This window comes from Poecilia formosa, unplaced genomic scaffold (genome assembly GCF_000485575.1).
Source record: "Poecilia formosa unplaced genomic scaffold, Poecilia_formosa-5.1.2 Scaffold16, whole genome shotgun sequence".
In the NCBI taxonomy this organism is placed as follows: Eukaryota; Metazoa; Chordata; class Actinopteri; order Cyprinodontiformes; family Poeciliidae; genus Poecilia; species Poecilia formosa.
In genome coordinates, this window is record NW_006799955.1 from 2,577,566 (window position 1) to 2,593,418 (window position 15,853).

General features: G+C 39.0%; 1 protein-coding gene across 3 annotated transcripts; it reads right to left on the bottom strand.

Annotated features, from left to right (window-relative positions):
* Nucleotides 1–2,520: 2,520 nt before the first annotated feature.
* Nucleotides 2,521–15,570, bottom strand: sp3a (sp3a transcription factor). 3 transcript variants are annotated; one of them, XM_007546483.2, is made up of 7 exons: nt 15,383–15,569; nt 15,015–15,097; nt 14,571–14,666; nt 8,423–9,665; nt 5,696–5,879; nt 5,419–5,615; nt 2,521–4,379 (listed from the first exon to the last, which is right to left on the bottom strand). In XM_007546483.2, exons 1-7 carry the CDS (start codon nt 15,387–15,389, stop codon nt 4,090–4,092), a joined length of 2,100 nt encoding a protein of 699 aa, XP_007546545.1. In that variant the 5' UTR covers nt 15,390–15,569; the 3' UTR covers nt 2,521–4,089. The 3 variants fall into 3 exon arrangements, with proteins under 3 accessions (XP_007546545.1, XP_016524140.1, XP_007546546.1); XM_016668654.1 differs by lacking the exon at nt 15,383–15,569 and adding an exon at nt 15,169–15,374; XM_007546484.2 differs by lacking the exon at nt 14,571–14,666 and having other exon boundaries at nt 15,383–15,570.
* Between the last annotated feature and the right edge of the window lie 283 nt (nt 15,571–15,853).

A 15,853-nucleotide genomic window follows, 5' to 3' on the forward strand; every position in this document is an offset into this window, starting at 1 on the left:
TTCTGCCAACAGTTCACATTACCTCCCAATGGTTAAGAACCATAATCCCAATAGCATTTTGAATTCTACCACACGTACAGTGGAAAATGTTATTGCATGATTACAGTGTTCCTCTCCCTCCACATAGTTATTTTATTTATGCATTTTGCAACATGAATTGGAGAAGCTGAGCACCGTGTTCAATTACACAGCAATTCGGAAAAGGGAGCAAGAACAACCACAGCTATCTGCTGCAACAAACCGGCACAGAGAACTTGTAATGTAAGCACAGTTTGAAATGATACCCGTCTGTCATAAAAGACACCGTGGTCGTGTAATTGAAAACTCTTCAAAAAATAAGATTCTGTTTGACTCATCTTTGCAAAATGTGCTTCACATTATGCCTGCGCAGCAACAATTACAAGATTCTCTGAGTGTTTGCTGCAGCGAGATGGGCGCTTTGGCAAATCAAAGCCGTCGTTTTCGTTATGATTAAACCAAAGGTTCCTGCTAAGACTCATTAACTGGAACGATGAGAGCTCCTCTTATTACAGTGATGTTGACATACTCATCACAACGGAGACAAAGGAAGTTTGTTGCCAAAAGTTTCTCATAAATCAAGTCAGAAGGGACAGCAACCACTTAATCTTTAATTTCTTCACTTTAATCTACCAATCTGCCATGGAGAATGGAGTTCTATCTAGATCAGTAAAAAAAAAAGAGAAAAAAAGAAAAGCTTGTTGTAATTTCGATCTGATTTTGATTTGTTCTGTATTGAGGGTGTTTCGGGATCAAGTTTGCTACGCTCTGAAGCAATTTTTGTTTGTGGTTTGTGGTCTTCAGGAGGGTCTGGGTAGCCAATTCCCATGAGAGACTGCTCCTGGTCTTGGTGGATGCGAGGAGGGGGTTTGACGGCCCCCAGGCTTAGTTGGATCCCAGCCGACCTCCACTCCTGCAAATTTTTAAGTAAGAAACTCGCCAAAGTTCCCAGTGTTACGTTCACGTGATGCTACCTAAAATTCAATTCATAGTGAATTTAGGGACAGTGTTTCTGCAGGGATGAGACTTTAAATAAGCAATCTGCAAAACCACACAATGAAAGGACTGAAGGAAAAAGGATGGGAAGAACAAAAGGAAAAAGATAATACAGAGGGATATAGAAGGAGGGAATTACATAAAACAGAGAAGGACAGAAAGAAGAAAGATCAAAGAGAGAAAAAGGTAGAAATAAAGGAATTACGGAATGAATGACTGAATGTAAATTTTCTTACTTTCCACTTATCTCGACCTGGGTAAAAACTAGAATCAAATTCCTGACAGTCCAGACTGAGCTCTGTTAACTGCAGCGTGGAAGCATGCACAACAACAAATCTACACACAGCTGCTAGAAAAATTTATATTATATTTGCTACTGATGCCGTATAACACTAAGTTGTCAAGACCGGAGACACACCTCTGGCTGTTGCATCAAACAATGCTGGGTTGTCATTCCCAAACTCCATCCTTCAGGCAAATCATCATAAAGTTTGAAGTAAAAATTTGCATGATTATAACTACATTTCCAATTAAAAAAAAAAAAAGAAAAAAAAAGATTACATTGCAGTCCCCAAAACTTAAAGGAGGAAAAAAAAAAGCGTCGATTCCCAGCACTGATCGTCCCTGAGGTCTGTGTATCATAGGTTTCATTCCTGCAGGGAAGCAAAGATTATTACAATATTCAGATTACCGAGCAGGGGAAATTAATTGGACTAATTAACATACAAGTAAATGATGATACCGTTAACACATTTCATTAACTCAAACTGTCATTCTATGTTGCTGGGGCACTTGGTATTGCATTACAATGAATTTGATTCATTAAATTATGCAAATGAAAGAAATGAGAAAACAGACGAGTCCTTCCTTTTGGTGCATGATAGACCTCTTTTTCTCAAGTATTTTGTTCCAAATTAAGTGCGGATTTAAAACGCGTGCTTTTCTCACTGACCTGACGGAGCTTTTCAGAGGTGATCTTTTCGATTTTCTTCCTAAAAACCACGCATGCTAATTTGTCTTAACTCGGTTTTTGATCAACATCATGGGTAGCACTTAATATCTAATATCAAAGAATGAAAGACTCATTTTTAAAAACTCAAGACTAGATAGTAAACGGCGGGCAAATTTGGGAACGTTTATTCATTCACCTCTCATGCCTCTGCGAGGTTTGCTGAAAGTCATGAGGCAGTGCTTTGTTCTCCCCCTGACATTTCCGTGTGACATTAACTCGCAGCTAATTGAGGGTCTGCACCTGCTGGTGGCCTCGGTGACTCCCATCTTCATCCTGGCAGCGCTGCAAGAGGATGGTCAAGGGGTCAAACATAGCTCTCATCCTGCTCCCTTAGCTGCAGTGACATCTGCTGGACTGCTACCCCAGGGTGTAGGACGCGCGGGGAAAACGAACCTCTCTTTGCAAGGAAACAGTGAAAGTGTTGAGAAAAAAAGAAGGGGGTAAAACTTTTGTCACTTTTAGTTACATTGGCATGAAATAAATCACTCACAGCAGATGTTTGCACCGAGTTATATTAAAAAGGACAGAATGTTAAAATAAAGCAGAAAGGACATTGACAGGTTAACAGAAAATATCTGTATTGATGTTATACGCTGACAATTTTTTTTTTCTTTTTTTTTTACAGAAGAGTGGAATAAAGATAAACCTTCAGTATCTAGTAAAGAACATTAATAAGCTGCAGGTTTTTATTTAGCATGTTGGAGAAAACTCCCAAAGAAGCCCGAACGGCCAAAAAAGGTGAATAGATCAAAAAGAAAGAAAGAAAAAAAAAACGTTCCCACATCACCATTAAAATCACCACTCAGTGAGCATGTGCATTTCATTTTACAGTTTGGGATCAAACAAGAGATAAAAACATACTGTAAAATGGAAAAAAAGTGGGGAATGTTAAACATGTGAAATAAAATGACACTGCTGGGCTTAATAGAGAGTTTCCAACAAAACATTTTAAACCAAGAGGCTATAACAAGATTAAAGTGATGAAAACAGTGCTGCTGACAAGTACCACTTTCAATAATCAATCCTTGATATCATGATAGAACCAATGAAAAAAAAAAAGTTACAACTTTTGCAAAATAGTTTGTTATATATATATATATATATGTATATATATAAAAACATGATTTAATACATATATTAACATGGCATGATGACAGCATAGGATGCTGTTTAAAAAATGAGAGACAAAAACTAAACAAAAATATGGACTGAGAAACTATGCGGGTGATTTCCTCTACTTACAGCACGCAGTCAAGTCACCCTGAGTTTGGAGTCAAATTTGGCAAATACCTCCAAAGTAAATGGCTTTTTTTTTCTTTTAATATCACAACACATCTTTTCTCCCCAAGATTTTTGTTTTTCCAAAAAAGGGTACAAAAACGTGAATTATGCAGAATGGAACAATTTTAAATTTAGATATCACAAATACACTTTCAATGTTCAAGAGGAAGTATATAAAAAAATTGATTGCTTTTCCATTCCCACTTGCTTAATGCTGTAGGTATGAATAAATTTATATATATATATTTATATAATCTGGATGAACAATTACTTTGGACGTAGGCTGACCGTTAAAAAACAATGTATAATAATAATAATAATAATAAAAATATTAAAAACAAAAGAAATCTTTGCATGGACTTAATAGATTCACTTCAGCTGCATAAAATTTGCTCTGCTGTTGGGTCTGAGTCTCTCTTGAAAAACCACTTGAAACATTATCCAATAGCAACAAAACGTGAGAATATATTTGCTTGACATAGCAATAACGTTTCCCAGAAATACATAATTGACAAATAAGCGAATTTAAACAAAGTGGCATTTAAACTACACAATATTGTACAAAATAAGGCATTTCTTTGTGTATTTACTGCAATGTCTTTTCCACCTTTTAGTCTCCACTTGCTTGTTTTTCCTCTATGGAAACTAAAGATGGGGATGGACTATTTCTGTGGTAAAATATATATTTATATTTATATAATCTAGAATTTTCCTTCAAAACTTGAATAAAAATGCAAGTTGGAGTATACAGTATGAGAGACGCAGAAGTCCGTGAGAGGAAATCACTTCATAACTTCACTGGCGGCGACCGTGGTGACGAGCTGGAGGGGGATCTCTGCGTTGGCCAGTATGTCTTGGGCGTTGTTCGAGCCCTGCTGGATGTTGGTGAGGATGAGGGTGGTTCCGCCCGCCGTGATGATGCTGTCAGAGGAGCCTGCCGACTCCATGGAGGCCACCACGGTGCCGCCAGAGTTCACGCCCTTTTTGTTCTGATGGGTCTTAATGTGCTTCGCCAGGTGGTCGCTCCGCATGAAGCGCTTGGAACATTCAGGGCAGACGAACTTTTTCTCTCCTATCGGGAAGAAACTAGAGTTAGACGCTCAATGTGTCTCGGTTGTTCCACCAGATATTGGTTTCTGAACCCTTCCCGAATTAAAACATCAGTGTTGGAATATGAACTCGTTTTCTTTGCGTTATTTGAGGTCCGAAAGCACTACGTCGTTATCGTTATTTTGACCATTTCTCATTTTCTGCAAATGAATACTAAATACATTTTTGTTTGGAATTTTGGCGACATGCTGTCAGTAGTTCATGGAATAAAGACATTTTCATTTTACTAAAACATACAAGAAGATAAATCAAAGAAACTGATCATTTTAAGTGGTCTCAATTTTTTTTCCAGAGATTTATATCCTGTGCAATAAAACTAGAAATGCTCTAATGCACAGAATATTTGTTGCAATTAATGTTTTACATAAACAATAGGATGACCAAGCTAGTTAACATATTATTTAACATATTATTATTAGTTTCTTTATTATTTATTTGACATTGGCTGTTATACTGTTAATTGCACTGACAGAACAAATTAAAGTTGTGTCATTTTTCCATGGTTCACCAAGGTTGTGAAGCTGTTGTTGTATTTAAGTGTGCTGTACCGATGCAGTTATCAAATGAATTTGTAATTCAGTATATTTTGTGTTCTTATGCTGAGTTTGATCTGATTGGATCCACATCACATCAGTTCATCTTCATTTGTCACTTATATTGAACACTATATATGATACATGCATACCATACTCATTTGTCACTTATATTGAACACTATATATGATACATGCATACCATACACATCTGATTCATCAGATGTGTATGGTATGCATGTAATTTAAACCCAGAACAAAATAAAGATAGTGGTAAAACAAAGACCCATGGAAAAAAAAAAACAACAAGGCTATTTTCCCCTACTAGTGCCCAGTCCCGGCATTTTAGTCAACAGCGGGACAAAGCTGACATTTCTTACGTGACTCGGTTTACGAGCACAAATTAACTAATTTTACAAATTTTATGGATGTCTTCCTGCCGTGCAGAACCAAAAAAGCGGGTCACCACCTGTGTGCGTTCTCCTGTGCCTCTGCAGCTCGTCGCTGCGTGTGAACCTCTTCCCACAGAACATCCAGCTGCAGACGAAAGGTCGCTCTCCCGAATGCCAGCGCAGGTGTGCTCGCAGGTGCGACGTTTTCCCGTACACCTTCCCACAGCCCACGATGTGGCAGATGTGCTGCTTCTTTTTCCCCGTGCTGGACCCTCTGACAAACACAGAAAGAGGTGCGTTTTAACTCAACCCGGGTCTGAGAACTGCGTGAGAGCGCAGGCCCGGTTCCCTCACCTCCCGCCCGACTCTTTGCAGTTGGGACAAGTACATGCTACTCTGCGCAGCCTCTTGCCCTCCTGACCGAGCTGGTCCTCTTCCTCTCCCAGCCTGCCGGGGAGGTGAGACAGGTCGTTGGCATTCAGGGTCGAATCTGCGCTCAGCCAGTCTCCAGAGTCCGGCTCTTCCTTTATCCGAATATCTGAAAAGGATGCGTGTAGGATGTCAGTGAACAACCCGCCGCAGCAGCTAATGTTCCACCTCATTGACTGAAAGCATTTCTAATGATAATCAATAGGCAGTTTGAATAACCAATAGCCGTTTACGTGATCCGTCTATAGCGAGAGAACTGCAACTTACTTCGTCTGTACATGGGCGATTATCAAATTGCTTATAGCTTTTAGGGGGGGAAAAAGATTGGACAGATTTGCAATGATGACGTTTCCAAACCCAAAAAACTATATAATTAAAATTATTTTTACTACTTCTATTGTGTGCTTTTCTGGTGTATAATTACACAATTATAATGTAAATGGTTTATGAAAGTAGCTAATTTTTATTATTAAGAGCAGCATTTGTGTTTTTGGGACTCTGACTTTACACGATGACTCTATATTGCAAACGAAACAAAAAAAGAAGAAGTCCACATGCGCCACCTCTATAGTTACCTTTTCATCGTTTATATGAAAAGCTCTAAGTTATGAACTAGATGTTGCCACCTTACACCAATATTTTATCTGTTCACACCAAGAGATGTTAAATGTGTTTCTGTGATATCAGAGGAAGGCAAAATACTTCCGTTTATCTGATCTTGCAAGCACATTTTATCTTGTTGCAACAACAAATATTATATTGTTTAATTTATTAGAATAAGGGGTCATTTTGTTGATATTCCCTTGTATGGTAATTTCTGGTCCAAACTTGATGCCCAGCTTCACGGCATCATAAAACAAAGCCTTGTGCCTGCTGATGTACATTGCAGTAAAATTGCCAGTGGCATAATTACATTATTCTGCCATTAAGACAGGATTAATCAGCACTTCAAACATTTCACTAGATAAAAGCACACGTGAAGAGTGCCATTTGTCCCTGGGTCTCCTCTTTAGGTAAATCCCACATTTTCTCCTCTAAGTTTTAGGTCTGGGAAATGTGTTGATCTTTTCCGTGTTGATTTGTTCAAATATTCTGTGATGTCATCCTGTTGAAAGACTGAATTGTGACCGATGTCCATCTAAAATTTCCTGATGTCGTCATGAACTCTAACACACCTCCCAGCACCTTTAGAGGAGAAACAGACCCACAGCATCATACATCCTCCACCATAAGGCATGTTTCTACTAGGGGTGGTAATCTTTTACTATCTCAGGTTTTGTTTCCGATTTTGCATAATTTTTTTTTAATGCAAAACAATTATTTATAATGACTTCTACTGCAATCTATCGGTGTGCAAAGAACAAATTGAGACATTAAAGTATCTTATTCATGTTTTAAACATTAATCCACGATTAGATGGATTTAATTTACGCTGCATCTACCCTGGTGCTTTAACAAAAAAAAAAAAGCAACATTTGAGAATTTCTTAACTGAAATGAATGGACAGAACTGCACAAGTTAAATCTTGTCATTTTACACCCGTTCTTATGGAAAACAGAGTGGGATGGAAATTATGTTTTTGCTTGGATGCATTCTGTATTTACCAGACGCTTTCTAAAGAAACTAAAAACAGAAGGTAAGTTTGTCTAAAACAACCTCTTTTATATTTTGCTGATTTAAAATGGGAGACTGTTTAGTTAAATGAGTCATTGTTTCAAATATTTATCTGCAGACATTTTGTCACACATGAGAAGCACAGGTATAATTAAGAACATCAGGGATTGTTGTTCTACTCTATTTAAGTGCCCTCACACCCAATGACAGCATGACAGTTCAGTGTTGGGACCTGAAGACCAAAGTCACTAAATCATCCGTGGTCATTATTAATAGTGATCTTTACATGTAAGCTTTTATTGATGCCATGTGACATTTTTACTTGTCTTTAGAAATTAGATTCATTTAAATCACACTGAGGGGAGAAAATCTGTCAACAATTATCAGTCAGAAAACAACCCTGAAAAGCTAAACTAAATAGTGAAAATAATAATAATTTATTGTAATTTAACAACAGATTCAAGTTAGACTTTAACATTCCCACAGCTTGATAACCTTAAGTATCAATATGGCAGTATTACTGCATCACACTTCAATTGACAGTTTGGACTAAATTAATTTCCCTGTTAGATCAATTAAGTATTTTTCCAATTTGAATTTGAAAAGATACGATGAAATGCTTCCTAAATCTAGTAGTACTTTTTAACTAAATATGATTCTTGTGCAAAAACTGACACTCTGAGCATTTTGTCCCTTACAGAGCACCTCAAGCAGCTGCCAGTTCCTGCTATTAAGTTAGAACCCATCAACACCTCTTACCAGGGGTGGCTGAACACTCCTGCTGACTCAAACCATTTTTTTTCTCTCAAGACAACTTGGAAATATTTTAGTTAATAACTCCCAACGAACAGTAACCAAACACATTTGTACATGGATAAAGATACCATTTTTTGATACACTACAGCTAGGCTACTGAAAAAACATTTTAATGCAGCATTAATTGTAGGTAAACCCATGACAAGGTTTTTTTTTTGTTTTTATTACTGAAGAGTATTTTTATCTCAATGTTTAGTAATATAAAACAAAGATCTGCTGTACCTCCTGGGGTTTCTGCGTCTCCTCCTCCTTCCTGTTGGGCCACTGAGTTGACCGTCACCGTCTGCAGATTTGGGATCTGACCGGCACCGATGCTGCCCAGAGACAGGGTCTGGACTGGTGCCAGGGTTATTTGCTGGGGGGGTGATGTCGGCAGCTGGAGGTTCTGGAGATTCTGCACTCCCTGTACCTGAAAGGTCTGCCATTGTATCTGACCCGATGGGGTGACCGTCTGAGCTTGAATAATGAAGGTTCCCGGGTTGATGAGCTGGACATTTTGCAAGTTCTGTCCCCCTGCAGCGATGGACTGAACCATCTGGCCGTTGGTGGTCTGAATGGGCACCTGTTGCAGCTGGATGAGGGGCTGAGCGGAGGAAACCTGGACATTCTGCTCCTGATTCTGCTGGAGGAAGCTTTCTTGGAGAGCAGCGCTGGAGTCTGCTTGCTCTGCAGCCACCGATTGTAACGAAGGATCTTGCGTCTGGAGACCGGCTTCGTTTGCTGGAACGTGTAGCTGAGAGGAAGACGTTGGCACAAATATCTCAGTATTTGCATTCGAGTTATGTCCCGGTAGTGTCTGTGAGAGGTGATCATCTGTCTTGTTCAAACTCTCCGAGTTATCTCCCGGTTGGTTCGCCATAATCAGCTGGCCGTCAGCAGTGACTCCCGTTGCTATAGTCTGAGCGCCCGACAGGCCAAGGGAGTCCAAGTCAACACTGTTAATAGGAAGAAAAGTAATGTTCCCGGGCAGACCCACAGGCACGTTGGTAACAACCTGGCCCTGGTTGTTAAAAGTGGAACCACCAAATGACACCCCTTGGATCTGCTGGACGCTGCCAGTCTGTGAAATGAGGTTTTGGTTGTTAAGGATGTTTGCAGACGACGCCACATTGAGACTCTGGCTACCATCGGACAGGATCTGAATGTGCCCTGTGGCGTCCTGAGTCAGAGTTGGTCCCTCCACACCGGACGTGGAGAAGCTCAGCTGTCCATCTGCTGTCTGGATCTGAGGAATCACTTGGTACTGAATGTTAGGCACTGAATTGGCAGAGGAGGCGTCTGTGCCAGACGCCACAAAGATTGGCTGACTCTGTAAGTTTTGGAGGGGAAGAACGTACTGTCCATTTGATGTTAATATTCCTTGACTCTGAATCTGTATTATTCCAGAATCATCTTTTGCTGCTGATGTGGGAGTTAGCACTTCCCATTTCTCAGTCCCAGTAAGCTGAGAAGAAGGCTCTGATGCCTGAGGAAAGAAAAGAAATGAAAAGGTCAGTACAGTTTTTAAAAATGTTCTCTCATGCCATTAAGCAACGAAGCAAAATCAGCGGCAGAAATTTGAAGACCACACCCCGAATTAGCCAGAAATCTTTGCTGACCATCATCAGTTTGACTTTCATCTTCATTTGTTGCATAATCTGCTAATTTACCAAATTTTATGTCAATAGATGTTTCCTTTCTCTTCAGAACTGCCTTAATACTTAATGGCATAAATCCACCAACGTGACAGAAACATCCCTCCGAAATTGTAGTCAATATTGACATAATAGCTTCAAGCAGTTGGTGCTAACTAACAAACCAATCATGTTCAAGGGACCAGTTTGAGATGATTGAGCTTTGTAAGGTGATGAATTATCTAAATGGAAGTAGCCATTGGAAGATGAGGACATCATGGACATGGTCAGCAATAATTAGCTGGTAAGTTGTTGTGCTTTAGCAATGCCGAAGTAGCTCCAAGGGACTGGAAGCATGTCCAAATAATCTACCCCACACCATTATACCACCACCAGCAGCAGCAGCAGCACCCTGAAGCATTGATTTAAGGCAGAATGAATCATGCTTGTACTATCCTATCGCAGGCATTTTATTTTTTTTTACAAATTGCCACTGCGGTGTGTTAAGAGATGTATCTGATACTTGCATTGTAATAACTGAGCTACTGCTGTCTTTCATGTTAAGCCATTCAGCCAATTTCCCTCTGAGATCAACAGGACAGTCTCTATTTAACAAAACAACTGTGACTGTATATTTCCTCTTTTGGACCCGTCACTGCCAACTGGAGATTTAGCTATTCATGAAAATCCTTCCAAATTCAAGTCACTTAAATCTCCTCTCTTCCTTATTCTGATGACTGGTTTTAACTTCAGTAAGACGTCTTCACCATATCTAGATGCCATGCAGTTGGCCGATTCACGATTTGTGTTAATAAGAAATGTTCACCTAATAAAGGGGTTGCGAGTGTATATTATTGGCACACAAAAGCATAAACCAGAACATCTAAAATACTACAGCCTATTAAAAATAGCATCCAAGCTGTCCTAGGCCATGTTTTACATTAATATTACAATGAGGATCGCATGTGTGCAGTTTTGTGTTATTCAATAAAACCAATTTCTGTCAAACAACATACAAACTTGACTCTTCTCACTTGTCTAGATAGTTGACCTTCTTCCAGTGCTGGAAGAACTATTTCAGCTTAGTTCTTCCAGCACTAAGCTGAAATATCCCTGCTGCCGCTCCCCTGACCAGAACAGTGAGCTGGGAATTTGAAAATCTGCTAACACGGTGAATACATTCAGACAAAAACATAAGCGACTTGTAGCCGACAAGACAAATGCAAATGTTTTGTTGGGAGGAACTTTCCCCGTAAGGCAGACAGGGAAAAACGTACATCCCAAATGATGCCACATGGTAATCTTTAGAGCATTAAGCGAAGGCAACTGGATTTCTTTTAAAACATGACCATCCTGAAGATGTTTCACCTCCAATCCAAAAGGCTTCTTTGGTCTGAAACTTAAGCTGGACGTATTGGACTTACAGATCAGGCTTAAATAGTAACAATCACATTGATTGGGCAAAACACTAACGAGGCCATCGAGGTCATGTGAAACTCTGACAATGCCCTCTATTCAACAACAAGGGTCAACAAGGGGTGGGGTCTAACAAGTCCCCAACAATGTCAACATGAGCAACATTTTGATCATGTGTCTCAAGGTGTAAATTTCTGTGAAACTGTCCGGGTGATACCAGTCAAGGCACCACTGTAGATGTTAGGAAGATGGGACCTGAGTCCATTTCCTCTGGTCAAGGCTGGTTTTTCATATTTCACATAAATGGCTTTTTTCACTCTCCTCTCAAACTAAATGTGTTCCCTGTCCAAAATATGTAGGTACAGAGAGAAAACCATCAACATCATTGGGGACTTAACAGGAACATCAGTGCCATTGACTCTTACATTCAGTGGAGGGTAGAGTCAGAGCATCATGTGACCTTGATGGCCTTGTTAGTGATAACAGTGAGGGGTGAAATGTTTAAGATAACAAGAGAAGTCCAGTTGCATTCACCGAACATTAAAGACTAAAGTCCAGGATGACTGACAATCTACACAAATGATGCCACATGCTAGTTTTCCTAGAAAAGTAATTTCTAATATGAGCTAAAATTATGACCATGTTGTCTACACTACACTCCCTGTTCAAGATTTATTCATAGGAAATATTTGTTTATATTTAAATGATAGGCAAATAGGTAGTAAAGTCAGGTAGCACGAATACGTTCAAAATTGATTAAAAATCCAAACTGTGTAGGTTGATAGTTTGCAAGCACAGGAGGAAATCTTTAAAGATGTCCCAAGAAACTACCTCCTGTGACACAAAGTGGTCAAACACTGCTGCCAATATCAGCTCCCCACTGTCTTTACAGTGGCCTGTATTGACTTTACTATCAAGGTTGATGATAATGTCAACATGAGTCTATAAAATGCTAATTAGTAGAGTAAATTTAATCTAAAGTGAACAGAGGTCTACATTTGAATAAGCACTGTTAGAGAAAATAATCTACACTGACTAGCAAATTGTAAATTCTAATGCTGTAAAAATGTTTTATAATAAATATTTGGTCAATGAAACTTAAAAAAAGCAGTTGTGTAACAAATAAAATGTGAAGCAGGCTGTTTATCTCTTTTTCTGACTTTTTCTGATATGATTTTATAACAGTTTAAAATATTTAGTATATTTATTGTGACGATTAAGACCTAATTTTCCTATCTTTTCAAGGGGTGTTTTTCAGATGTGGTGCCAATGTCATATTTTAAAATATATCCTTTTGAGGAACTAAAATCACCCAGTGCAAGTGTTAAAAACATCACTAAGTTTGCATCCTAAGTATCAATGATATGAAGTCCAGACAGGCTCAATAAGTCTCTTACAGCTGCTTTAAAGGGTGTTATTTCCTTGGCATTAGATGTGAGAAATTGGTTCTCAAACTTGAATAGTAGCATGAGGGAACCAGAAAATAGGAAGAGCTTTGATGGCTTTCTCTAAACTGAACATCAAATCTAAATATGTGTAAATGTTTTAAAACTTCTAAAATAAACTACATTTTAACTATTCTAATGTAAAGAAAACACGACAAGCTGTTTAATCCTTATTTGTGTTTGTAGGACTAAAGAAAATCTCAGCAGTAACTAGTAAATAATAACCACAAAAGCAAAAAAAGTTAACAGAAAATGTAAAAACACAATCTGTATAATACTTTTAGCTGCTTATAGAGCTGCAGCACTTCTAGTCCACATCTGGAAGAGATGTTATAATAAAGTGTAAAAAAAAAAAAAATTTAGTATGAAGCAACTTGGATGCTTCACATACAAGACACCTAGCAGTCATGATTTAAAGGAACTAAGACACACATTTCATATAAAATGGTGTGTATCATTGCACTTCTACCATAGTCTGAAAAATGTTTGATAAATGATTGGAGGTAAATATGTTGTAATTTTCTGGTGCAGTAAACAGTTGACCCTTGGCATTGTGGGTCGTATGAGATACAACCATGTCTAAAATTAAAAAGTAACATCACTTTGAGTTTTAAAGTTAGACCTATAAAAATATAGAAAAAATAATAAACTGCTTGCTCTGGTTGTTGGCAGATATACAGGTGCTTCAAAAGCTAAAAGAGCCAAATCTGTCTTCATTGTAAACATGAGGAAAATGTAGGATTCTTTTACACATTTGGACAGAAGTAAAGCAACGCATGGGGAATAGGCAACAAAGTTTTACTCCATACTCCTAACAACCAGAGAAACTTAAGTCACTGCAACACTTTTTGTGGGATCTTATCAAAAGGATTGAGAACCACGGGACTGTGTCAAAAAAAGGCTTTAGCCGTTCTGCCGTAATGATATTTTAAAACCCCTGTACACTGCGTTAATGGTAACTACCCATAATAGTTATCACAGCTGGACTTTCTGTTGTTTGGGTGATAAATGCAGATGCTCTGCAAAAGAGCAGCTTTTGCAAGCACATTATAATAAATATGCCAGGGCACATTTATTATATCATAATGGAATGTTGTGATGAGGATATCAGTTATGATCAAACCAAATTTTCTATTTCTTTCTGTTTATTGTTCATCATCCAAAAAAAGACAGAAAGAAGGAAATCCCCAATTTTTTGCCTTCCTTGATCAATAAATCTATATCAACTGTAGGCATCAAGGGCACCTGGATGCATCATCCAGGTGGCCAAATATACTATTGGCATGCAGAGCTCCAAAATAAATTAGAAGCAAATTAAGCTAATCAGCTAATAATACAACACTGCAACCCCAGCAGCACTTGGTGCACATCAGTATTGCAGTGATGGCTGTAACTTGACACATCTTGCATACCTACTTTAAACAGACTATTTTAGTATAAAATTTGCAATCATAACCTTTTAAAACATTGGTATACCTTGATACTTGTAACCAATCGATGACAAATAGTCATCGATTGGTGGATAAAACAGCTAGATTTTCTCACAGCTGATACTAAAATGCAGTTGCTTTGTAATGTGGCTTTTTAGTAACAGTAAATGCTACTGAGATGTTATTGAATTTTGCCAACATCAGTGGCAGGATTTTCTACATCTTTTTATCATCATGCCATAACGAGGGATCCTAAAACCTACATCTACATAGTAAGCTATTAACTTAGCAATACAAACGATTTAACAAGCGACTTTGCACTTAGTGATATTGCAATGATTTGATATGTTATGCAGCTCTACTTTGAAAAAGCTTATCTAGCGCCCACCACCAGTTTTGAAGAGCAGCGACTGAGCGACTCACTCCAGCTAACACTGAACCAGATGTAGCAGAGGTGCTGACTTACCACATCAGCTGCAGCACCTCTGTTCACCTCTGACGATGGCGACTCAACCTGAGTGCAGGTCGTTGCTAGCAGGTCGAGGGGAGATGGCTGAGCGTCCTACCCCACAACGGGGCAGTTTAGGGGGAAGAAAGTGGGTGGCCATTAGTCAGGGCCACACAGACAGTGACTCATTGCTTAAGAATGAAATGGACTTCATTGTCCCAATATTGAGCCCCTCAGGCAGCACCTGGGTCCAATCCAGAACCGGTTTAAGCCTTAGGGGAGTTTACAATCTTTCCCAGTATTAATAAAGGAGGCGGGATTCATGAGGAGTGTTGCCTGAGAGGTTCAAACGAGGGTATGAGACCCCCCTCAGTTCCAAGTTTGAAATGTCCGAACTTCAGTACTCATCTCTCGGGTGACAAGACCGCACTAAGCGGTCAAAAAACAAGAGTGAAACCTTACCTGATTGCCCCTGCCTTCATCCTGCTGGATAAAACTGCCCTGACCGCCGTCCATTTCATCCGGTTTCAGCGGCTGTTCTGGGGCTAGGAGGTGAAAATAAACTGGAGGTTAGCTCTGTAAAACAGCAGCTGTTGCTAATGTTAGCTGTACATACCTGGCAATTACAAAGACGACTTAAAGTGTCGGTGAACAAGTAAGCAAAAACACCAACACGTTAACCGGCATTAGACAGAACTATCATTGAAAAAACTACTTAACTGCTCAGGTATACAGCGATGATTAGCTGTATCACAAATGAGCATCACTGCTAGCCCGAGTTAGCTAGTTAGCTTCCGTAGGGTGAAGAATAATAACAAAAACAAACATACCAGTCATTCCGTGACTTGTCTTTAAACGGAAAGTCTTGATAGTCACAAGGTACTGGGCATATTGAGCTGATTAAACTGATTGCATACGCGCAGAAATAGATGATAACTGACTGATTTATTTCTGTTTTGATTGACGGGCGGTAGGTTACACAAAGGGTGGGGCCTCCACTGTTGACTGCGCCACATACAGGAAGTCCCACCCCTCTACCGAAAGCTGATTGGCTGTTCATTCTCTTCAAACAAGTACCATTGGCCACGCTTAATGTCAGTTATTCTTTGTTGGATTCATATGTTCAGCATTCAAGTGTAGGTGGCAGTGAAGATGGAAGTAACACTGTTTACCTTTTAGATACGTTCTTCTACCACACATTGCTCATTATTGAAAAAAAAAAAAAGGAATGCTGAAAAGATTATAATGCAATTGTACTGAATAATCCTTTCTTAGTAAGAAAATTGATCAACATCTGACAT

Bases quoted from the DNA above. Each gene is read 5' to 3' on its own strand.
- sp3a (XM_007546483.2), bottom strand. The intron at 5,880-8,422 runs GTACAGCAGATC...CATCCTTTTCAG, and splicing joins AGACGCAGAAACCCCAGGAG to ATATTCGGATAAAGGAAGAG. The intron at 5,616-5,695 runs GTGAGGGAACCG...TGTGTTTGTCAG, and splicing joins TGCAAAGAGTCGGGCGGGAG to AGGGTCCAGCACGGGGAAAA.